General features: G+C 45.2%; 1 protein-coding gene across 1 annotated transcript in view; it reads left to right on the forward strand.

Annotated features, from left to right (window-relative positions):
• LOC147750636 (lysosomal alpha-glucosidase-like) overlaps positions 1 to 24,620 on the forward strand; it is an 817,641-nt gene that overhangs the window by 315,018 nt on the left and 478,003 nt on the right. Inside the window, exon 5 of the mRNA XM_086967236.1 lies at positions 2,243 to 2,411. Within this exon, the coding sequence (XP_086823362.1) occupies positions 2,243 to 2,411 (169 nt within the window). The remainder of the gene's footprint in view (positions 1 to 2,242; positions 2,412 to 24,620) is intronic.

Raw genomic sequence — 24,620 nt, forward strand, 5'->3', positions numbered from 1 at the left:
TTTAACTTCTCGGATAAGGAGATAAAAAAATTATTAGGAGAGAATTGAAATATTTTAAAAAGAGATAAATATCTAAATTACTTTTTAACAGAACAACCGAGACTGAAATACAGAAAACGTCTTCTCTTGATGATCTGTTAACTCAAAGCTATTTTTCACCTTTGGTAAAAAGTGAAGGTAATTGGCTCAAAAGAAAAGCTTTTTTAAATGCCAGAAATGTAAAGCCTGCCAAATTGGATGCAACAAGAAAGATTTTGAATCATTTGATGGTACAAAAAAACAAATGAATGAGCTGATTTCCTGTGAAACCTCACATGTTATATATGGTATAAAATGTGAGTGTGATAAGAAATATGTAGGCAGTACAGTTAATAAGCTGAAACTGTGGATTCTTCAACATTTAAGAGCTATTAACAACAAAGATTACTCATACACAATAGCCAAACATATTTGGTAGGAGCATGATGGTTAACAAAAAGGACTATGCCATTATGGAATTCAGCGTATTCCAATCAATCCGAGAGGAGTAATTCGAGAATTGTTATTGAGAAAAACTGAATCAAGATGGATCATCACTCTACGGACCGAAATCCCATAGGGTCTGAATTCAAATGCAGAATTGCATGTACATTGTGACTGTCTTCCATTTCTCAGAAACTTCGTGGCTCTTCAATTTAGTTTTTTTTAACACCTTGTGTTATGGACAGAACACATTAAAAATGCATTAGAAAAATTACGGCCTTTTTCATTTCACTGTATATATGTTTATTTAAAAATTCATGTCATTTAGGCATCAAGTTAATAGATATAAAAAAGTACTTTATATTAATGCATATATTGCACTTTTAGGATATTGGCAGCATTTTGCAACAAGTCATGATTCTCTCATTGTCTCACTTGAAAATTGAACTGTAGACTTTGACTGGAATTTGCATTAGAATAATGTCCACTAATTGCACTTTAGTAACAAGTACTTTACTTATAGGCATTTTTTTCCATGTACTTTAATATCCATTTCGATGAATTGTCTCCTTATTGCAAGTTGAGACTAATGTTGATGAAAGATGGAATTTTAGACAAGCATGAGAAAAAGAATACTTGAATTCTTCGGCAAACTTTTTGCACTTTTCTATTTTACTTTATTCTGCATTGTACTTTCATGCTTTCTTGTACTTTAATAAGCTATATTGCTCTCTCAGATCCTTTTTGAGATAGCAATACATATTGCAGATGATATAGTTGAAAATGGATTTCCGTACAGATGTATTACATAGGACATCTAGCGGAAGACATGAAAGTGATTTGAAGAATCAAAGGATTTACAATAATTGAAATATAATTCTCTTTTTTTCTTTTCCGAACCAATGGAAATTCAATGTACTTTACAACTAAGAGGATTATGGCTGCTATTAGGGGGGTGTGTTCCAACACTGAAGGTTACATATCAGATTAGAAACAACAAATAATAAGAAATTAATGTACTTCACGATAATTAGATGAAAAAATATACGTGGCACTCTCCTTGTATGTTTCAGTAATTTATTCAAATCATCTCTCTTCTCTTGCCCTACGCGTTTCGTCCATCTCTATCTTGATTACGGCAGTAAACAAAGTCATATGTTTGTTTTCACAATTTATTGTCAGTCTCCACGTTGCCCATTAGGAGGCGTTGTGGGACTGTTAGATTTTCAGATGCAGTTTCAATTATACAATCATTGAAAGTCATACAAGTGATGGATTCCGGTGATCTAAAAACAGCTTCCCACAAAGCCCCAAGAAGCATGAGCTGCACTTGAAGACTATCCAACTACCAGGACCACGAAGCATTGTGTTCCCATTGGGGTGGCCCATTGGAGGGCTACAAATTGATTTCAGGTGGAATAGTCCTGGTAGCAACTGAAAAATTGAACTGCTGCTGGTACCCGTGAACAAGGAATATTGCTGAAACGCATAGGGGAAGCGCATTTGGTTCTGTGTATTCAATTTGATTAAAAGAATATTTTTCCAGTCTACGAGTGCAGCTCATGCTTCTTGGGACTTTGTGGGAAGCTGTTTTTGAATACATATATACAAAATAGATAAATACATGTGCATGTACATATATACATCCAAGTGGCAGCAGAACACTTCAGAAAGTAATAATGAGAGGCTGCAAGCATAGTATAAAATAACTGGACTCACTTTCTTCATGTCATTGAGGAAGACAATATCCAATTTAATAGTGTATTTTCATTTCCAATAGGTGGGACACATCACTCGGCGGTCTTACGTTTGCCAACCAGTTTCTGCAGATTTCTACCGTTCTGCCTTCAAGTTCGGTTTACGGATTTGGGGAACATGAACATCCCAACTTCAAGCACGACATGAACTTTGTTACCTATCCAATGTATTCCAGGGACCAGCCACCAGAGGTAAATCTTCTTATTGTACACACATTGATGTCTGAAAGAGTAGATATATAATGAATTGTTTTTTAAAATCTTGCTTTAAAAATGTGAATAGATCATGTTGAGCATGTTACATCGAAGCCCTCCCCTCTCCATCACCCCTCTCTGTGGCACTATGTGCTAAGAGTGCTTTAACTACAGAATGGTTTTGCTTTCAAATTGTGATATCAACAGGGGGCATGGCCAGGCGTGTGGCTAAGATGGCTCCTCTATTCTAAGCTCCGTACCACCTCCTGTGCAGAAGGCCACCAAGATGCCTGCTGAGCAATAAACACAATTATATAAGCAGCAGAATATTGCGTGACCTTGGAGGTCACCTTGGAGGACCAATGTTTTCCCGATTTGACTTAAGCGCTTCATTTCATTCAATATGGCGGCGTTGGACCATAGCTCCGACTCAGAGAGCTTCAAAATCACTCATGGACCCTGATAAGATTCTTCAAGTGTCCTCATATTGAGTAAGATCTACGTGAATTCTCCTTTTACTTGGTGGTAAGAGCCGAAATTGTGAATCCTCCCTAGGTGAAACATGTTTGGTAGATGCTCTGACTGATCTGGCACATGGCTCCTCAGCGCAAACAGTTATGGTGGCCCATAACTGTTCCTCAGTGCAGAAGAATGCGCTTACCACTGCTGATATCCCGAAAGCACACTTACTGACATTGAGTCCCAGGAACGTTAGCAGCTTCAGCACAGGGAGTGCGGCATATTTGAAGTGATCTCGCTTGAAGTGATCTCTGCATCGTCTACTGTATCCGGCCATACAGCACTCTAGTGCCTGTCAGAAGCACGTCATTAGACTGCCCACTAGGCCCACTGGCGGAGGCCTGTAGATGACCCTGCCAAGAGGTGGCCAGTAGAGCGCATACCCCCACTACTGATTGGAGGCCAGTAAACAAAAATATTAATTTCTTATAAATGATATATGAATCCTATCTCACTCCTCCAGTTGAAAGTTTGCTGCAAGCACTTACAGTTTATTCACAGCTCCTTGTATGTTTTACATAAACCTGATTGCCATCTAAGAACTTGAAGGAACATGTATAAATTGACAATTCTTATAGTACCAGTCTCTTATCTATCTGGAGCAACAGTAATAGTTAGGCCTCTGTTTGGGATTAATTGAGGCCTGCTACTACAATTATCTGTGAGGTACAGTGCTGACTGTTGCATTCAGTGGTAACTTCCATCAACACTGCTTCTACCTAGGTGTCTGTTTTTGGCTATACTCATTGCTAAATGCATGGCCCTCTTATATTGCTTGGCACCACCTCTATGGTTCTGCTACACTGCCTTCTGTGCCAAATCTGGATCCCATGTGCAGTGAAGTGGGCTCACTATCCGAGCATATATGTGTCTTGATATCAGTTCTCAATACTCCTGCAAAGGATCATTAGCTGTGGTTACCACACTGACTATTACTGGCTGTCTGTGCACTGAGGGGACCCATCAAGTAAAGGTGCTATCTAATTAAAAATACACTTACCTCACTGTGCGCACACTTTTGTTCATCAGTGTTGCGAAATACAAGAAGTCTGGAAATTGCTGTGTCACTGCTACTAATGGCGCAGTGTCCCAGAAAGGTAGTGTAAGGTTCAGAAGACCCACTCGTGCCCACTTCTGCCTCTACACCAGCTCCATGCAGTCGCGCAGTGGCCCTCCCATCAGATCAAAGTGTCACAAAGATCCTCAATCTGCGATAGACTAAACGTACTATTGTGTCAAGTGGTGACACTGCAATCAGTATCAAGTATCCTTCATGAGACACCTCTTGCTGCATAGTGTCCCAGCTCTACATATTAGGTCATAGAGGTCGAACAAGCCTGCTCTTAGGTAACACCTAATAACTCACTGGACACCTGGCACAGGGGTACCACTCCTATACGCAATCTGTCAGTCTAACTATCACAAAATGTCGAACAGCAGATTGGAAACATGAAACACAGAGATACTAAGGCAAACCTGAAGCACTCAAAACATTCACCACCTATCCCGGAGTCACCAGTAAAAGGCAGCCCAGATCTTAGAGGCAATTCTTCTTAAACTCAATACCGTACATGATATAGCTCAGGGCACTAAAACACAGATCTCCTTCAAGTTGAAGTGTTGGGGATTCGCAAAGATTTTAAAGACTTACAATAAGACTATTGAATGCTGAAACAAGAATAAGTATGGTGGAAAACTTCACAAATATCCAAGCTAAACATCTTCAGAACCTGGAGCAGACTATCTTCTCACTAAAGAGAGTCCTCACGGAACAGGAAGACCTCAACCAGAGAAGCAATCTTTGCATCTCTGCGATGCCGGAAGGTATTGACAATTCTGCCCCCTAGGTTGCAGATTTCTTAATAACTTGGATCCCAGAGGTCCTCCAGATTCCCTTCAGCAAGGACTTTGAGATTGAAAGAACCCACAGGATTCCAACCTTCAAACCCAAAAATATGTTGACTCCAAGACCTTTGATCTTTAAACCCCTATGCTATTAACACAGAGAACAAATCTTGGCACATATGAGGAAGGCTAGGATGATACAGTGGCAAGATCACAAAATCTCCATCCCGCAGGACTATGCTAGAGACACTGTAACCCATCAAAAGGGTTCCTAAACCTATGGAAAAGTCTTATTTTACATGAAAATTCCTTATTCTTTTTCAGGCCCCTCGAAATTTTGAATAACCTTCAGAGGGCAGACAAAAATGTTTAATAGAACCAGCAGACTTAACAGCCTTCCTGGACAACCAGTCAGAATCTTGGATGGAATTAGATTCTCATCCTAGTACTTCCACTCATCATCATCACAATTGATCTGCTGGAAGCTGCTGACCTGTTGAAGCTGTCTCCCTGAATATATCCTCTGGTTGTCATCTGGGTGTCATTCATTTTTCATGTCCCTCTTGGTCATGCTGTTTGTTCTCTAGCTTAGAACACATGCTGTTTGGCCTCTATTTTAGGTCACAGGTTCCGCCCAACATTTACACTGCTTTTCTGTCCCATTGTTCTTAGGCCAGAATTATGCCTTGTACCTAACTTACTAATGTCGACTTTGATTCTACATGATTATTATTGTATTGATGGTATATCTATTCCCAGTTACTATGACTTCTGTAATTATTCTCTGCTCCAAGCTGTCTCCAAGGTGTGCTGAATTTTGATTGTGCTTAACATTATGAAGACTCAATTTGGAATGGGTCATACTGTTTTTTCTGGTCTACTTGTGTCTGTTGTTCCTCTACTCACAAATGTTTTACTAATATGTTTAAGGTTTGGTTACCATGTACATGAATAAGTCACACTATACTCAGTGTTACTTACCATCCTCCACCTAACTCAATACCCAGATGTTTTTTCTCTACCTGTTTCAGCAGCTTTCTCCCGTGTTATGACCATGATTTTTCCAATGCACCACGTCTCATACAGACATCCCCTGGTGGAAAGGGGACCTGGCGTTTCTCTAGCTCTCTCTGGAGATCATGGGAGTCAAAAAATAGTTTTTTCTGTCCCTGTCCTTTTACTCCTACACCCTTCTCTAGTGGGATATATGACCCATCACAGTTTTACCTACAACCATTGTTAAAAAGGGTTTCAAAGACAACCAGTAACCAAAGACCCTTTTATGTTGCCCGGCGGTATCGCCTCTATGACCCACCAATGTTAATCAATGAAGAAGCAGGCGCTGGAGACTGGAAGGCAGGAAACGAGGATTTTATTCTCTCCGGAGGAGAACACATCAATTCAGACAGCAAGTATCGTCACGAGGTGCTCTAACCACATCTCTGAGGCCTGGCCTCTTATACTAGGGTTTATGACCTTTATTGCACATAACACATTCTTGCAACACTTTGATGCTTGAAAGAACATCCTCGGAATCTCCCCTTCAGACCCGTTCCCACATACATTTACAGTTGGATTCCCCATCCCGGTCACAACAGGCGATGGTTGTCGCACAGCAGGGCATTCCGCCGATTCACGGAATGCATGGGGTTGATCGGATCTCATAGGGTGGGGGCTTTGATCGGCTCGAGGGTCTTTTGATAGGGAGGGGAAGCTTCCTACTGTACGGGGTAATAAACAGTATCCGCAGGGCCAGGTGGTGGCCTGGGAATAAGGAAGACAAACGGGGACACAGGAAAAGGGGGTTTGCATCAAAAGGATCTGAGACCATGAAAGGAATGAAGGGAGGTGTCGCGCTGGGAACAGGATGGGGTTCTGTGGCGGAGCTGCGCTGAAGAGGGGTTTATGACCCAAGGCATGAGAGAGCGGGGGTTGTCAACGTGCGGGGGGATGTTTGCGAGGTTAGGAGAGAGAGAGACGCGCTGGCTATCAGCGAGGGGCAGGGAGGCCATGGTGCTCAAAATGGCTGCCGCTTACGCGCACGAATGGGCTCGAAAAGGGGCAAGATGGCGCCGATAATGTTGACGTTTGCAGTCTAATCTTTAACAGTCCTCCCTTTTCAACATATCTTAGCCAACTTGCTTACTCAATGTCAATCTTCATCAAATTCCTAACCTCGGCATCATATATTGCTCTCATATGTTCGTTTCCAAAGTCCACAGTCTTAGGACAAATACAATTTACGCATAATGTACACAGAGGTGGCAGACATTGAATTCCTAAGCATAAACCGCATATTACAACCACAGGAATCAGGATAATGGTGAATAGTCTCCAGCCCCAGTTCTTAACGGTGCTCCAGAACCACCCACCAAGCGACCATTCTTCTTGTTCTTGGTGGACTTCTGAAGAGAGTCTATGAAGATGTTCGATGGCTTTGTACACTGAGGGTGAGTTGTCCGGTATGTACATACAGCAGCTGGACCCAATAATGCGGCATGCCCCACCACGATCCGCAAGAACCACATCTAGGACAAGGCGGTTCTGGAGGGCCACCAAGCGGACCGCTTGAAGTTCAGCGGTGTTGTTAGCAAGGATACCAGCCGTGATGTTCATTGTTGTCTCAACTGCTTGAGTCAGATGTCGGATGGCACGGCTGTTTGCCATCGGGCCCCAGAGGGGGACAAGTCCTTTCATAGCATCGATGAACTGCGCTCCTGTTGAGTCGGCTTGTTCAATGTCCTTGGCTCGTTTTTGTCTGTGATGATTTGCTGGTGCCACATAAGTCGGAGGAAGGATGAAGGAAATGAAACAAGTGCCCCCCCAGCCTTTGGGGAGCCAGGTGTAAGCCTTCGTGCCGCAGACGAAATACGTGTTTGGAGATGCCACAAAGGAAGGTGGGTCGGTGGAGTCCAGAGTTCTGGAAAACCGGCAAGCACTGTGGCCTACCAGCTGAGTCCCAAGCCCTTCCATGCACATGTGGCCGGTGACGTTGATGACTGACAGGGCCACAGTCAGAGTGGCAGCCGTTCGTTTTCGCAGGTAGGAGAAGGTGGTTCTGGTTGGATTATTGAACACTTGCATTTCAACTTGTTCTTTAGCAGGGATGTCCAAGTGGATTGTGTTGTTGGTGGTCTGCGGGCAGAAGTGTGTCTTTGTTCTGTTCCGCCAGACCCCGTGGTAGAAATGCGTTACGGTTTTGCTGGAGGTGGCATTGTCCTTAAAGCTTTCTTGCAGAAGCATCAGCCAAGCAAGACAGGAGCCGTGAGCTGAGAAAGGTGAAGGGATGAATGGTATCGAGTGTCCAGTGGCGTGGGGTAGCAACCCACAGATCCAGCAGTTGGTGGCATTGGTGGCGAGGTTGTGCTGGTGAAGTAGTTGTACGAAAGAGTTATTCCAAAATTCCTTTCGCCTCTCTCTGAGTTGGGGAGAGAGCGAAATCAGATAATGTTCCTTCATGGTGGTAGGCTGAGCAGTGGTCAGGAATGTTTCGTGAGCAGGTGCATTTTCTTCCACAATCCAGAGTGTGGTCATGAGGAGAAAGCAGAAAAGGATTGTGATGAAGAGCGCAATTGTCTTTGAACTGTGGAGTCCGTCTGCTTTTGGGTTTCTGTGGTGGGTATTTCCTGTTGCCTTCATCATCTTCTTATTTGGTGCTTCCATCATTTTCTTATCTGGCGCTTCCATCATCTTCAAGGTGCTCGGTAGCGGGCAGAACCACAGATTTTGTTTTGTTTCTCTCCGGGTAACCCTTGGTAGTGTTTAGGTCGCCGTTCTGAGATTTAACTCAGTCCGTGGTCTACTTAGCCGAGGCTCCCTCCTTTCGACGCAGGAAATACCCTTCTCTCGATGGCACAGTGGGATCAGAGAATTTTGAAAGTTCAAGCGTTTCGGTATCAGGATAGCAGGTTAGTGATGGTCGGTCCTTGTTCAGGAGCTCTTCTTGGTTGTCGATGTTTTCGGTCGAGGTCAGGGTCGAGGAGACCTTCTTACAGTGGTGTGCATGCAGCCAGTTGCGTTTTCCCTCCACTCGAAGTGCTGTTCGGGTGGTGATGAGGACTTGCCAGGGGCCCGTCCACCGGGGTTCCAGACTCTTGGCGCGCTGAAAGTTCCGGATCAGGACGAAATCCCCAGGCTGGATGGTGTGTCCGGGACCCCTGGAAGTGTCAGGGATGGCATGCAGCACCTGTTGATGGATAACAGACAGTGTTTTAGTCAACTGGCATAAGTAATCAGACATTAGGACGTCCGGGACGTCATGAATGGAAGTTGGTTTCGGTGCCGACCAGACATTCATAGGCCGGCCGAACACAACCTCGTATGGTGTCAAGTGGTGTTTGGTAGGGGTGGAACGCATTGAGAGCAATGCCAGGGGGAGTGCGTCTGGCCATTTCAGTCCTGTGGTAGCTACTATTTTGGCCAATTTTAGTTTCAGTGTGGCGTTATGTCGTTCAACTAGTCCGGCAGATTGGGGGTGGAAGACTGCGTGGAACTTTTGTTTTACACCCAACCCCTTCAAAATGAGTTGGATAACTTCGGCTACGAAGTGGGGGCCATTGTCGCTCCACAAAATTCGGCAAAGACCGTAACGGGGGAAAAACTCCTTTAACAGTACTTTTGCTGTGACCATAGCAGTGTTGTCACGGGTTGGGTATGCTTCCACCCATTTGCTAAATGCGCATACCACAACAAGTACATATTTCAGGCCTTGACATCTGTCTAGTTGGATGTAGTCCATCTGCAGGACTTCAAACGGGTGATTCGGGACCCCAAACCCTCCCCGGGGTACTACAGTTCCTTTCCCGGGATTGTGTTGCAGGCATATCAAGCATTGTTGGACCAGGCGCTTGGCGGACTCTGTGATCTTATCATTGTGCCAAACTCTGGAGACAAGCTCAATCATGGGGGCTGATCCTATGTGGGCAGGGGAGTGTGCCATAGTCAGTATGGGGATCAGATACGAGTCAGGTAGCAACCATTTGTTTGTGTCTTTTGTCCGCCAGCAGCCTTCGTCATCTTTCAATCCCACCCGTGTCCATTCAGTCAGTTTGTGTTGTGTGCTAGCCATTTGAATGTCTCTAATAGTGTCCCTAGCGTCAGACCATTTTTCTGCTTGTGACCTGGTCGTGTACATGCGTGTTGTCATCCTATTTTCAGCTGTCGTTCGGGCAGTGATGTCGGCTAGTGCATTTCCCTGTCCAATAATGTCTGTCACCCTTTTGTGTGCCTGGCATTTGATGACTGCAAGCTTTTTGGGGAGAAGGACAGCTTCGATCAAGGCGGAGACTAGATCCCCGTGCAAAATGGGGGTGCCGTGTGAGGTCAAGAATCCCCTCTCCCTCCAAAGGAGCCCAAAATGGTGAACCACCCCAAAGGCATACTGGCTGTCGGTGTAAATGTTTGCTGTGGTTCCTGCTGCTAGAATACAGGCTCGTGTCAGGGCAATCAGTTCCGCTGCCTGGGCAGATCGTTGTGTTATGCGGGCTGTCTCGACTACAGTTCGAGCCGTGGTGACTGCATAGGCAGCTGAAGTGGTGCCATCGGGGAGTTTGATGCAAGAACCGTCCACCCACAGCTCTCCGTCGGGGTTGGGAAAGGCCGTGTCTCTGAGGTCAACCCTACTTCTGGTCTGTTCGTCTGTGAGGGTCACACAGTCGTGTACAGGGTGCACATTGGGATCGTTTTCTGGTAAGGGCAGCAGGGTTGCTGGGTTCAGTGTGGTGCATCTCTTCAGAGTGATGTGGGGTGCGAGCAGAGTCAGTTCGTATCCAGTCAGTCGTGCACTTGTCAGGTGTTGCGTTTTGGTTTGGTTTAGGAGGGTGTCAACTGCATGGGGTACCAGTACTGTGAGGGAATTCGAGAGCACGATCCCCTCACTCTGTCGGATAGAGATCGCAGCAGCAGCTACGGCTCGAAGGCAAGCAGGCAGGGCTCTGGCTACAGGGTCAAGGGTGGCTGAGAAGTAAGCGCATGGTCGTTGCTTTGAGCCGATGGACTGGGTCAGGACAGATAAAGCACACCCCTCCCTTTCGTGAGTGTAAAGGGAGAAGGGCTTTGTGTAATCAGGGGTACCCAACACAGGGGCCGAGCAAAGGGCATCTCGTAGTTGCATGAAAGAAGCCTGACACTCAGGGGTCCAAGGGAGTGGGAGAGGGATGTCCTTAGCTAGCAGTGAAAGCAGTGGTTTTACTACAAGGCTAAAGTTGGGTAACCACTGTCGGCAGAAGGAGGTGAGGCCTAGTAGAGAGCGGACCTGTTTCTGGGTCTTGGGGACGGGGGTGTCGAGAATGGTTTGGATCCGGTCAGGAGTCAATTTCCTTCCGTCTTTGGACAAAAGGTGGCCTAGGTAAGTGACCTGGGGTTGGCAAAATTGCAACTTCTTCTTAGAGACCTTGTGGCCATTTTCTGCAAGGAAATGCAGGAGTTGAATGGTGGCTGTGACAGCTAGTGGAGTGGTGTCGGCCGCCAAAAGGATGTCATCGACATATTGTACTAACACCACTCCATCGGGTAACTGGACTTGATCCAGTTGTCTCTTGAGGGCCTGGCTGTAGATGCTAGGGCTTTCTGTGTAGCCCTGGGGTGCTCGGCAGAACCTATATGAGCGGGCTTTTAGGGTGAAACCGAAGAGATATCGGCTGTCTGGGTGGATGGGGATGGAAAAGAATGCGTTCTTGAGGTCAATGACAGTGAAGGTGGTGGCAGTGGAGGGAATCAAAGTCAGGATGGTGGTAATGTCCGAGACCACAGGGTACTGGGGTACCACCACTTTGTTGATCTCTCGAAGGTCAATGATGAAGCGGTATGCTTTCTCATCTCCTTCTCCCTGTTTCTTAATGATGGGCAAGATTGGGCTGTTGCAAACGTTGCTAACTACTTCCTCCACCACTCCTGCGTCTATCAGTGATTGGATGATTTCTACCAATGCCTTCTCGCCCTCGGGCGATATCCGATATTGTGGAAGTTTTGGGAGTGTTGCATCTGGTCGAACAGTAATGTGCACTGGGTCAATCATCATGCGCCCTACATCCGAATCCGTTTTGGCCCACAGATACGGAGGCAGAGTGTCAAGCAGGGAAGTGTCAGCGTCGGTGATGGAAAACATGTGTCTGGGGGGGCAATGTCTAAGCAGAACAGGATTGTCGTAAAGGAAAACTCGGACTCCATCTTGGGAACATCTAATCGTTGCTCGGAAGTGTTTCAATAAGTCGAGTCCCATAATTGCGTCAGGGCTATTGGAGGAAAGCAAAAACGTGGTGTCAGTGGTGTTGTTTTCTAAGTCAAAGAGGATCGGGGCGGACAAAGGGTTAGTGGAGGGCGTTCCATCGAAACCTGTCGATGTTATTAGTGAGCCAGACAAGGGTGCCCTTGGAATCAGTCGTTTAGATAATGCACTACGTGTTGCGCCAGTGTCTACCAGGAATGGTGACTTTGTACCCAAGACCTTAGCAGTGACATAAGGGCCTTGCTGGTCAACATGGAGCTCGACTGGATCCCTCCCTTGCCCTAGGCAGTCCTATGCAAAGTCATGAACATCATCGTAGTCAGATTGCTGGCATTGGTTCTGCCGGGGTCGGTCAAATGTGTTAGGCCTACCTGATCTGTCATTAGTTGCATCGTTTGGGGGCCCTCGCTGTGGTCCCCTATTTCTTGGTCCACTAGCTGTATCCCTAGGATCTCGATTTCTGATGAGTTCCAAAAGAACTGGGCACTGGGATTTCCAGTGGCCCGATCCTTTACAGAAGGCACACTGGTCCTCTCTAATGTCTGTACGTCCAATGTGGGGAGTCGAAGTACGGTCTTTGGGAGGTGCAGTTTTAGGGACGTTCATCTGATGGTTTCCCCGGTATTGGTCTCGTCCCAGAGTCACCCCTTGCAGTTGAGCCATCATCGCCCTCTCCTTTAAGTCTTTCTTCTTTCTCTCTGTTGTTCTATCGTTTTCGTTTTTCTGATGTTCATAATATTGGGCCATCTGGAGGATAGCCGTAGGTTTGGAGGCTGCCCAACTACTTTCGCTGGCCTGCAGTTTCTGCGAGACCTCTGGTGATAAACCCTTAACGTAATTCTGGACAAACAGATGGTGTCCGGTTGCAGTGGTCAGGTCCTGGCCGCTGTAATCGGAGAACACCGTTTCAAACCAGGAGAAGTATTCCGATACATCCTCCTGAGGTTTCTGGCGACAAGCCGTTACTATCGACCAGTCCACTTTCTTTTCTGGGATCAGGGTTTTTAATTTCTGTACGATTTTATCCGGGAGGTCTAAAATGGCTTTCAAAGGCTTTTGTCCGGGTTCTCGTTGTCTGTCTATGCCATCGAGTTGTGACCAGTTATGTCCAAACAGCTCAGAGTGGTCGACTTTCCGGATTTGCTTCCACACATCAGCTGGTAGACATAACCCGAAAAACAAGTCGATGTCAGCTAGAGTCATAATCGTCGATCCTAGGGCCGTACCCAACTCAGTATAGAAGGCAGTGGGGTTTTTACGTAGGTCAGGCAGAGATTTCCGGAAGGTCAGAATCTCTTGCCGGTCCCATGGTTGGTAGACCCAATTGTACACTACCCTTCCCTTTGCATCTTTGTTGTTTGCGTCATCGTGAGTCCCTTCACCTCGTGGAGGAACCCAGTAAGGGGCAGCCTCTCGTATCGGCATCATGGTGTTAGATCGTTCAGTTTGTGGTTCGGTTGCTACGGATGTTGTGGATTCGATTTTCGGCTTTTGTTCAGTGAGGTGGCGGAAAACCTCAAGCGTACGCGTAAGGAGGTCCGTCACATCACTCTCACTCTCATCCCCGATATCGACCTTCCGGAACAGAGTCGTTAGGCTCTGGGGACCTTTTTCTTGATATCGGTCCTCGTATGCGTTTAAGACGTGGTAACACAGTTGTACAGTAAAGTGTCGTCTGTGACTCCCTGTATAAGAATTAAACACATCCGTGACGGACTCTTCATCTTCCCTCTTCTCTACCAGTATCTTTGCTATCTTGTCGACCCCTGCTCGTTCATGTTTGCTTAGTCTATATGTTCTTGCAGGACCAACCCTTCGGGCTTCTGGGTCGCCCAGCGTTGTCGTTTGCGTAGCATCTAATACAAGGAGTTCAGCCGGCACAGAGGCCATGGGGGCTGAAGCCGTGGTGCTACTTTCGCTTGTACCTGGGGGTAGTGGGTGCTGTGCTAAGGGTTGGGAAGGGGCATATGGAGGGGGCATGTGGATGATCGGAGGACCTAGCAGCAGATCATCGTTGGTTCGCTGTTTCGAGTGTAATTCAGGGTAGAGCGTGGAGGGTGTTCTAACCAGACACTGGCTTGACGTTTCCATTTCTAGCTTCTGTTTGGTATCCTCTCTTTCTTTTATCTCTTTCTCTAGTTTCTGGGCCGCTAGGTGGGCTGCTTTCCGCAGCTCTTTTCCCAACCTACTCTCAGTTCTCTTTTTGCGTTGTTCGGCTTCTTTTCGCCACATGCCGAAGCTGTCAAGCATAGTGGGCGTCGTCTTGTTTTTACCAAGGGCTGTTTCTAGTGCGTTTATTCTATCGTCTTCAAAGGATCCTATCAGTGGCCACTGACTTTCTCGATCCTTTTTCGTATATTTATGCCACAGCTGGCTATAGGCTATAGCGATCAATCCATGCTTCATGAACATGTCCTTATTAGGGGTGCCTTCCAGTGGAGCCGGATGGTTCACCTCTAATAAGCGGTCCGGGCTAAACAGGCTACTAACCAGGGGAGAGAAGACAGGCATGACGGATCACAATGGGATAATAGTCAGCACTACCTATCTTATCACTGCTTGCAAAGACTAGACAGAATATTTCTATTCTACGTTGTTTGCAGGTAGTGAATACCTCATGAACCAATCTTGAGCAATCAATGTTAGGTCAAAAATAAAAAATCAATATGGTCAATGGGGAGAATAAGCAGGCTCGCAAAGGTTCGCGTCACCTACCCTTTCACTATCTGCAAAGAGGGGACCTATTCTTCCCTGTTTGCAGACAGAGAATCTCCAGAAAACAATCTATAACAGTTAATCAATGGGGGGGGGGGCAATTGTTCAATGGGGGAGAAAGATAGGTCCGACGGGTGCGTACCTATCCTTCGCTGTTTATAAAGGGAGAGCCTGTTGTTTCTCCGTTTGCAGACAGTGAATCTCCAAATAAATTAACAAAAAGTAATACTAGTATTTTCTCATCAATTATCAATCACTTTCAATTATCAATCACTTTCGCAATTTCGTCGTGTTTACACGACCTTACCCGGACCGCATGGACAGTTTCCTGTCTTCCGAATCCAGCGCCCGATCGTCCTCTTCTCTTCGTACTTCTCGTGGCACTCCTGATGGTTCCCAGTCAGGACCGCAGATCACTCGAGAGAGGTCTGTTCGGAACCAGTGAAGTTCGGATGATCGGCTATCAGACGAGGGTCTATCGGACAGGGTACCTTCCGATCGTTGCAGTCGTTCACTCTGTCGTCAGGACCTCTCCCACTGGATCCACGAGTCGCTGATGGGCCCCACGTTTGGGACGCCAATTGTTAAAAAGGGTTTCAAAGACAACCAGTAACCAAAGACCCTTTTATGTTGCCCGGCGGTATCGCCTCTATGACCCACCAATGTTAATCAATGAAGAAGCAGGCGCTGGAGACTGGAAGGCAGGAAACGAGGATTTTATTCTCTCCGGAGGAGAACACATCAATTCAGACAGCAAGTATCGTCACGAGGTGCTCTAACCACATCTCTGAGGCCTGGCCTCTTATACTAGGGTTTATGACCTTTATTGCACATAACACATTCTTGCAACACTTTGATGCTTGAAAGAACATCCTCGGAATCTCCCCTTCAGACCCGTTCCCACATACATTTACAGTTGGATTCCCCATCCCGGTCACAACAGGCGATGGTTGTCGCACAGCAGGGCATTCCGCCGATTCACGGAATGCATGGGGTTGATCGGATCTCATAGGGTGGGGGCTTTGATTGGCTCGAGGGTCTTTTGATAGGGAGGGGAAGCTTCCTACTGTACGGGGTAATAAACAGTATCCGCAGGGCCAGGTGGTGGCCTGGGAATAAGGAAGACAAACGGGGACACAGGAAAAGGGGGTTTGCATCAAAAGGATCTGAGACCATGAAAGGAATGAAGGGAGGTGTCGCGCTGGGAACAGGATGGGGTTCTGTGGCGGAGCTGCGCTGAAGAGGGGTTTATGACCCAAGGCATGAGAGAGCGGGGGTTGTCAACGTGCGGGGGGATGTTTGCGAGGTTAGGAGAGAGAGAGACGCGCTGGCTATCAGCGAGGGGCAGGGAGGCCATGGTGCTCAAAATGGCTGCCGCTTACGCGCACGAATGGGCTCGAAAAGGGGCAAGATGGCGCCGATAATGTTGACGTTTGCAGTCTAATCTTTAACACCATCGAAGGCTTGGTTAGAGCCCTCTACATCAAAACATACATCAGCAACCCAGAAATACCTCAAATGCCTTCTGAGTGTTGTCTCCATGAACAAAAAGGAGTTGAACCACCCTGTCAAAAAAAACTAAATCGTAGACTATTGCAAGGAGCTTGTGTGTGACTTAATACTCCTGCAAGAGACTAAGATAGGCTTCAAACAGGCCCTGCTAATGAGCAAAGGGTGGGTTTAAGACATGACTTGTTCTGAAGCAAGTGGGAGGAGAAATGAGGTTGTCACCTTTCTATCCAAGAAATTTGGTCTAACCATAATCACTTCAGAGCATGACACCAATGGGAGATGGTGACTCACTATGTTAACTAATGGAGCTGATGGCCTGCACATTATGAGTATAAATGGCCCCAACGTAGACGACCGTAGTTTCCGATGTACACTTAATAAAAAATCAGCAGGCAACCTACGAGGTTCCAACAATCAATCAATCAATCAATCATTCGAATTTGTAAAGCGCGCTACTCACCCGTTAGGGTCTCAAGGCGCTGAGGGGGGGCAGGGGGGGGATGCTACTGCTCGAACAGCCAGGTCTTGAGTTGTTTCCTGAAGGAGAGGTGGTCCAGGGTCAGCCATAGGCGACTGGGGATGGAGTTACATGTCTTGGCTGCCAGGTAGGAGAAGGATCTTCCTCCGACGGTGGATTTGCGGATCCGTGGGACGGAGGCGAGGGCGAGGCTGGCGGATCGGAGCTGGCGGGTGGGTGTGTAGAATGTGAGGCGACTGTTGAGGAACTTCAGGCCCGTGTCGTGGAAAGCCTTGTGTGCATGGGTGAGGAATCTGAACGTGATCCTCTTGTTGACGGGGAGCCAGGGGGAGATTTTAACCTCCCATTGGATCCCATTTTGGATCATGATTCAGAGTTCAAATACAAAACTCCCAAGGCACACAAACAGCTGCTAAATCTCTGCTCGCATCAGCTCCTAGATGTATGGAGATTACATAACCATAAAGGTAGTGACTTTACATTCTTCTCCACCCCTCACTCCAGCTTCTCTCCCGTATCGATTATCTTGTACACGCCTCACTTCTAAAATCCACTTTGGATACTAAAATTCATCCAATAGTTGTCTCCGATCATGCAGCAATCTCGATTTCCATTCTTAATCTTGTTGATGAAGGTGGAATTCAAACCTGGTGTCTAAACAGCAAAATCCTAGAGAATGAAGCTGACATTGTGGACCTTAACAGCAAAATTGTCCTCTTATTTAGAGAAAATGAACGTTCTGTCAAATCCCTGATAATATTATGGGATTAAATCATTAAAAAAATGTCTAGGAATAACAGCGAAATTAAGAGAACCATTCAATTACTAGGGGATGAAATTAAAATTAAAGAGAAATTGTTTAGATACTATAATCATAAATCCCTACTTCAAGACATCAAACAGTTAAACTACATCTTCAACTCCATCATCAGTAAAAGAGCCTAACTCGGAATCCGTGCCCAAAAATCCTGACAACTATTACTATGCAGCAGAGCCGGAAAACAAATTGCCTCCACCCTTAAATTTAACAACCTCATCAACCAAATTACTCACATCACAGACCAGGATGGCTCTAAAAAATCCACACAAAGAGATTCTTGAAGTTGTTAAAGAATTTTACAGAAAATGATTTACTATGCAACTGTCATGGCAGAACTTCCTTAACTCCCTCCCTACGAATTCAGTCTCTGAAGAAGAAAGGATGAGCATAAATAAACCAATAGAAATTGAGGAGATTGTTAAAGCAGTAAAACCCATCCGTTTAGGGAAGGCGCCTGCCCAGGATGGCTTCATGATTGCTTTTTATAAAACGTTTACATCTTCGAACATAAAGCACCTAAAAAATACATTTGATCACTGCTCTGAATGACAAGGTTTCGGGCATGGCCGCTGAGGCCACCATAGTGGTCATCCCGAAAGAGGGCAAGGAACATTCGGACCCAAAATGTTTGCCCAAGGTGCTATCTGATCCCTCCCGGACTCACGAAACACCCCTCCATGGATATGTTGAACGTGAGCTATGCTCCCCTTTTAGCACATCCTCCATTGTCGCAATGTTAAAATTTACCCCGCTACACTCTTACTGCATTCTTATCAATACTGCAAGTGCGTTAAAAACAATAGGCAAATGCTTTCCCGGGTACATCCATAACTCAAGATGGGTGTCATTATGGATTAACTCCAAAGTTAATGCTGAAGTTGCTCCTACCATTGCAGCTGTGTGGCCCTCCAAAGGCGTCAGGTTGAAAGAGACCTCTATGATAATAACAATGACTCGCCGCCCTTTTTAGCCCTAGTCAGAAAGTACAATCTCACCAATTTGGACTTTTATAGCTTTCTTAATATCAAAATTTGATTCTCCAATCTTAATCTTTCTAAAAAAATCGACTCTACTCAAGCGTCTTGCCTCTGGCAACACTCTGGATATATTGCCTCCAAAAAATGCAACTTCCTCTATGACCCTGAACCTTTACAAGACTCAATTATTTGTACCAAATGGGCCAAACATTTTGATAGGGTTTTTTAAAACATATTGGGCCATATGTAGGAAGCCTAATTGCGCTTGCAAATGCTGAAATTCACAGAATTTCAGCATTTGCGATTGTAATTAGGGCAGTGTGCTATGTAGCACACAAAAACCCACATGCAAAATAAGGAATCGCAAAATACCCCCAACTTCAGGTTGGTGGTAATTTGCGATTTCTTAGAAAAAAGCACTTTTTGGCATTTTTCAAAGTACCACGTGGGTCACATACATGCCCTTAGGGCATGTATGTAGGTCACATGTGCACATATGTTAATTTCAGGAGTGCAAAAGGGTGTCCTATTGACACCCTTGCAACCCTGAAATTGCATTCTCAATTTGCGATTCTCTAATTGAGAATCACAAATTGAGAATGTCTTCCCATTCATTCATATGGGCCTTCTAGCCCATAGGAATGAATGAGAAGGTATTCCTTATTTGCGAATCTCAAATTGTGATTCGCAAATAAGGAATAAGTGGGATTTGCAAAAAATGTTGCTAATCCTATCTACATTGCGTTTTGCGATTTTCAAATTGCAATTCCCTTAAAATCGCAATTTGAGAATCGCAAAACCAAATGACCTACATATGGCCCATTATGTCTGATACCTGGAATAAGATTGGCAAACCCTCCTTGAGCAATAAAATTGCCTCATCTCTTATTCAATCTAATTTTTTATGATGAATCTCATGCTTTCGACCCCAGCTCATTTGTACAAATTGAAACTATGAAAAAAATGATAAATGCTGGAATAGTAACCAGGAACAGAGCTCACCAACACATGTTCTTTGACTGCCAGTTGCTAGACTCATACTGGTTACTGATAGAAAACCATTTGTTAGTAATCGTTAATACACCCATAAACCTACATTTCTCTATTGTAACACTGGGCCCAAGGGGCTCACTGACTCCACTGCCCATAGATGCCAGTGATATGGTGTTGCTAAACCTACTCCTAACCATTGCAGTTAAAGTCATTCTCTAAGAGCGGAAATTCTTCAACCATCTACCATATCACAAATGGTAGGCATGGGTTTCATATATCTGAGGTGCACACATGTTACAACTTAGGAACCAATCTGCACCAGCAATCTCTAGCACGGTATGGCAATCCCATGATAAATACAGTGAACTAAGTCCCCAAGATCTTTTAGCCCACCCCCAGGACAGAGCACTTTCCGTGCCCTCACTACAGTAGGCAGTGAAACGTGTTTGCTCACGGCTGGTGGGAGCATTTTTAAATGACCCACCTTACATAAGCAAACATTCAAGTTTGCTCCAAGCTGGCAGGAACTTTAAACATGCTCCCACCTGGTGTGAGCAGACTTGTGTTCTGATTTCGAGTCCGCACTTCTGCAGGCAAGAGCCATACCAGCTCTTGCTTTATGCGGGGGGCCAGCTGGGACTAACTTGGACCTTGGTGCTCTCCCATAGCCCCTAACGTGGTGAATTGTGGGTGCCCCAGCTGGGGCACTGACCTATAATTAATCCAGGCCCGGGGGCGGGGTTCCCCGGGGCCTGATAGATCTCAGGGAGGGGGTCTGTGTGACCTCCTCTCATTTATTATATTGGCCCTGGGGGATGGGGCCTCCGGGGGCGAGAAGGCTTAATGAGTGGGGCCTCATTTCACCCATATAATAACATGCAGCCTGAGGGGGGAGGAGTCCCATGGGCCTGATAATGCTTGCGGAGTGCTGCTCCCTTCCCTGAGCCTTATCATGCCCAAAGGCCATGCAGAGCATGGGTTTGGCTGTCTGCAGGTGGGTGCATGACTTGGATGCAGGGCTTGGCTGCAATCCCCAGCTGCACGCCAGGCCCTGACGTCCACCTCATGCTGTTCAAGGCAAAAGACCATGCGCAGCATGGGGTTAGCTGCCTGCGGTGGGGGGGTTGGCTACCTCTGGATGGGTTGGGCTCAGGGCTGGCTGCAGACACGTCCCTGTTGGCAACCCCAAACTGTGTACAGCTGAAAGCCATTGTTAGATTCGGTTGGCTGCCTGCAGCCAACCCCCACCCACACATAGCTGTATGCTGTGCATAGCAGTGGGTTGATTTTATGTATGATAATAAAATATATATTTACGTCAAAAAACCCCTAGAAATTCACTGAAAAAATAAAGGTTAAGCCAACATTATAGTTAGATGTGCTAAAAAGTTCTGATTTTATTTTAAGAAAACTTAGAAATTCACTGAAAATACCAAAGGTTAAAGTGACGTTATAGTATATGCCAGTGATAACATTAACATTTTGAACTATTAAAACAACTGAAATTCACCAGTTATAGTTCGCAGCCCTAACTGTAACTTTCGCCCCATCCATGCACTGCTAATGACCTCATATATTACATCAATCATGACATGTCTTTGACATTATTTATGAACCACTGCTGACATCTCAAATTAAATAATGGATTACATCACTGATTACATCATCCAATGAATGTTTTAGTTTATTTTGGAGAGAACATAGTGGTGAATAACTACTATATTACTTCTCTGCCTAATTTTGTATAGCGTGTGTCCAGCTAGTGGGTGTAAGTGTTTACAAGATGCATATTCTCCTAATGTATCATAGGTGTGTAGAGGTATAATACATTATTAATCTCTGTATTGAAGAGTAACTCTTTGTGCAGATGACAGTTGAATACTGTCCAGTAGTAGTATTAATTTATTTCGGTCAATACATAACCATTAATGTCCATTAAAATCATTAAACAAATCACAAATTATGAGACAACATCAGTCTTTGGAGCATAAGGAGCCAGGCAATTTTAAAGTGACAAGTGCAACAATCATGTAAGAATCATAATTCATCAAACAACATTAAAATACAGCCATGAGAAAGTAAACAATTATGAAGTAACTAGTGCAAAAGTCATATAGTCAGAGAGTAAAGCCCCACTTAATTGAAACTTCTGGCACTCCCCACTTCTTGTCCTCTACTGCCAACATAGATGAAAGGGGCTCGAAGGGTTAAAATTTCGTATTACAATCCCCAGCTATGATCACGGGCCAAGTGGGATGTATAGATTGAAGCAGAGATTTCAAGGCATATAATGTTTGTGATTCTATGTTATCCGGGACTGTACATATGTATATATTTACCACGGTGATGTGTCTGTGCTGAGAGGTATTCAGGAGGGTTAAGATATTCCCCAATATATCCTTCAACCCAATGTATAAGGTTTTAGTCTTACAATGGATCACAGTTGTTAACCAAACAGTTAAACCCCAGAGGCTCTCCTTGGGCTAGCTTGAGTGGCATTAATGTAAAATGAGAGGTAGACCAGTCTATGCACTGGCTCCGTCGCCTAGGGTTCCTGTAGAAAGATAATAATGATGATCAATAAATTCCCCCCACTTTGAAACATTGAGGTTTGAATGTAGGCCGGCCAAGTTCCATGACATTAGGTTATTTTGGTACTCCGTCTGTAACATCAGGCACAGCTGAAATTTTAAGCAAGGACAAGACTAGAGGGAAGGTCTCTACATTTCCGATATTGGTAAACTGCCCTCTTTTACGATTCCTATGACCACCCCAGATACACATGTGTTCAGCTGGATATTTGAAGCATTTAACTCCTTCGAGTTATCAGATTGTGAATGGTTAACAGCAGTTTTGTGCAACTGAACCTGGCAGAGTAAATCTATGTCTGAGGCCACCATGGAATGGGATCTTTCTTTTTGGTCCCTGGAGCCTCAATACACATCGGCCTATACCGATTCAGACTGTCTGGAAGTCAATCATAAGGTGGATTCCATTTTCTACGAATATTTTAGCCACTGGATAGTGTTATCATGTGGCCCAAGCCAATTAAGCCCTAAATGATCTCCTTGCTGACAAATCTTACACTAGTATAATCCATGCTGCTTTATATATTTGTGTAATGATTCACAGCAGCAATATCCTCCCTTATTACAGATCTACAATTGTGGACATACTATGTAGTGAATTATTGTGTTGGTTAATGATTCTCTACTTTAAAGAGTTCTGGACAGTAATTTTGGAAACATTTTCATAAAAATGTCTTTGCTCAGCTGGTCACTAACAGCCTTCTCCCTATGTGCATAGAACAGTGTGCAATACATGATCTTTTCAGGATCATAGTACTGATTGCCTGTGTTATCGGTCTTACATAGTTATCTGTGCCCTTCATCATGCCCTGCGAATACCTGGCAGTCCAGGAAAGCTGGGGGGCTTTTGTTCTGTCTCTTATAATCACCACAAGACTGTTTAGCGTTGCCTCTCTTGGTTACGGTATTCCATGGACCCCTGCCTTGCTGCAGCCTAGGGAGAGTGATTGGTTAATTGTGTTACTTAAAGTATCACTAGCGATGTGGTCTTGCTCAGCACTACTAGTGGGACTCTTACCTGCTTCCTTAGTAAGGTTAATTAGTAATTCTCTCAATGTATCTACTTTTCCATTTAGTGCTTGTGCAAGCATGGTAATAGCATTTTTAACCCTAATATCTCTGATTTCAAACCCTTAAACTGTGCCTTGACGATGGCGACCATTAATTGTTTAGTATGACTAACAATTTTAAGGCCCACTTTGGGCAGGGTCAACTAAAATCACAACCCCCCCCCCCCCATGTCCAGAGGTTGGAATATATTCTTACACTCCACATTGGTCTAATTCTCTCCTTTACATGAACTTCGTTTTTAAGAGAGAATTAGGAATATGAGGCACTTACTGCACTAAGTAAACACCCCACTCAGCAGTATAGATATTTACCTAGTAATCAGACTCCTATATGCTTTGAAGATATTAACTGTCTGGCACTCTTAAGGGAGGGGGTTCCAATGTAATCTGAATGCTTGATTCAGTAGCAGTCTATAGTGGTCTACATACCTAAACTATGTACGCCATTGTAGAGTATAGGGCTGCAATTGACTACACCAGGGACCACCCTATTTGTTTAGTAGTTGAGGAGCCACAGGGTCAATTTGCAACCAATGGGCCCTTCTCAGCAAAAGGCGCGGCTTGAGCGTGTCTGCACTCACCCATCATATGTGTGATAGCCAATAACAAGAACTATTCCACGGCGACCCCTGCTCCTGGTTTGGCTGTTTGATGGGAGAGCAGTGAGAGAACCTGCTTTTGTAGGGCCTTTTCACCACGGTCAGACATCTTCAGCTTCCTTCTGTACGCAGGCAAGGCACCATCTGCATCTTGCTCACCTTAGGCGGAAGGCCTTTCATTGCACGATAGTGCTCTATGGCAGACAGACACACGCACTGTGAGGAGCAAATAGCAGCATATAGTGACAGTGCTTTCTCTACCATTAAGGGCCAGCAGATGACCTGAGGCCAAAGGTTGTGCCAGAGCGCGCATTCTTTTAATGCAGTCTCACCATGGCACATCACAGAATTCCCTTTGTAACAATTCATGTAAGCAGCATTTGGGGTGTTTCATCCACAGCGGGGCCAAACACAGTCTGAAATAAAGGCTCTGTTCTAATACATTATAACCATGATTGTGTGAGGTACCTCATCTCATACCCCTAGATGATCCACCAAAGGACGAAATATCTCCTACTGCATACTAGTGTGTTATATTTCCAAGATGTTCAGATGCACTGACAGTACGACAGCTAGTACTCTCCTGAATTCATATTCATCATTCTTGCGATGGATAATGATATGGTCCGAAAAGACCCTAGAACAGTAAATCCCACTGCTGCCTCCTCCAAAAATGAAATAAATTGCCTGCACCTGCAATTCCTCCCACTAATTAAATATGAATAAGAAGTGTGCCCCACTTGATCGAATTCTGTGCTTACATGATTCAAGGTGTCATCCATCTTCTTGCAGTTAGGTAGGCCGATGCCATTGCATTTGGTTATTTCTCGCCAGTCTGGCAGATTGACAGTGAGGACAGTGACAT

The sequence above is a fragment of the Lissotriton vulgaris genome, chromosome 1_1, assembly GCF_964263255.1.
Source record: "Lissotriton vulgaris chromosome 1_1, aLisVul1.2, whole genome shotgun sequence".
NCBI lineage: Eukaryota > Metazoa > Chordata > Amphibia > Caudata > Salamandridae > Lissotriton > Lissotriton vulgaris.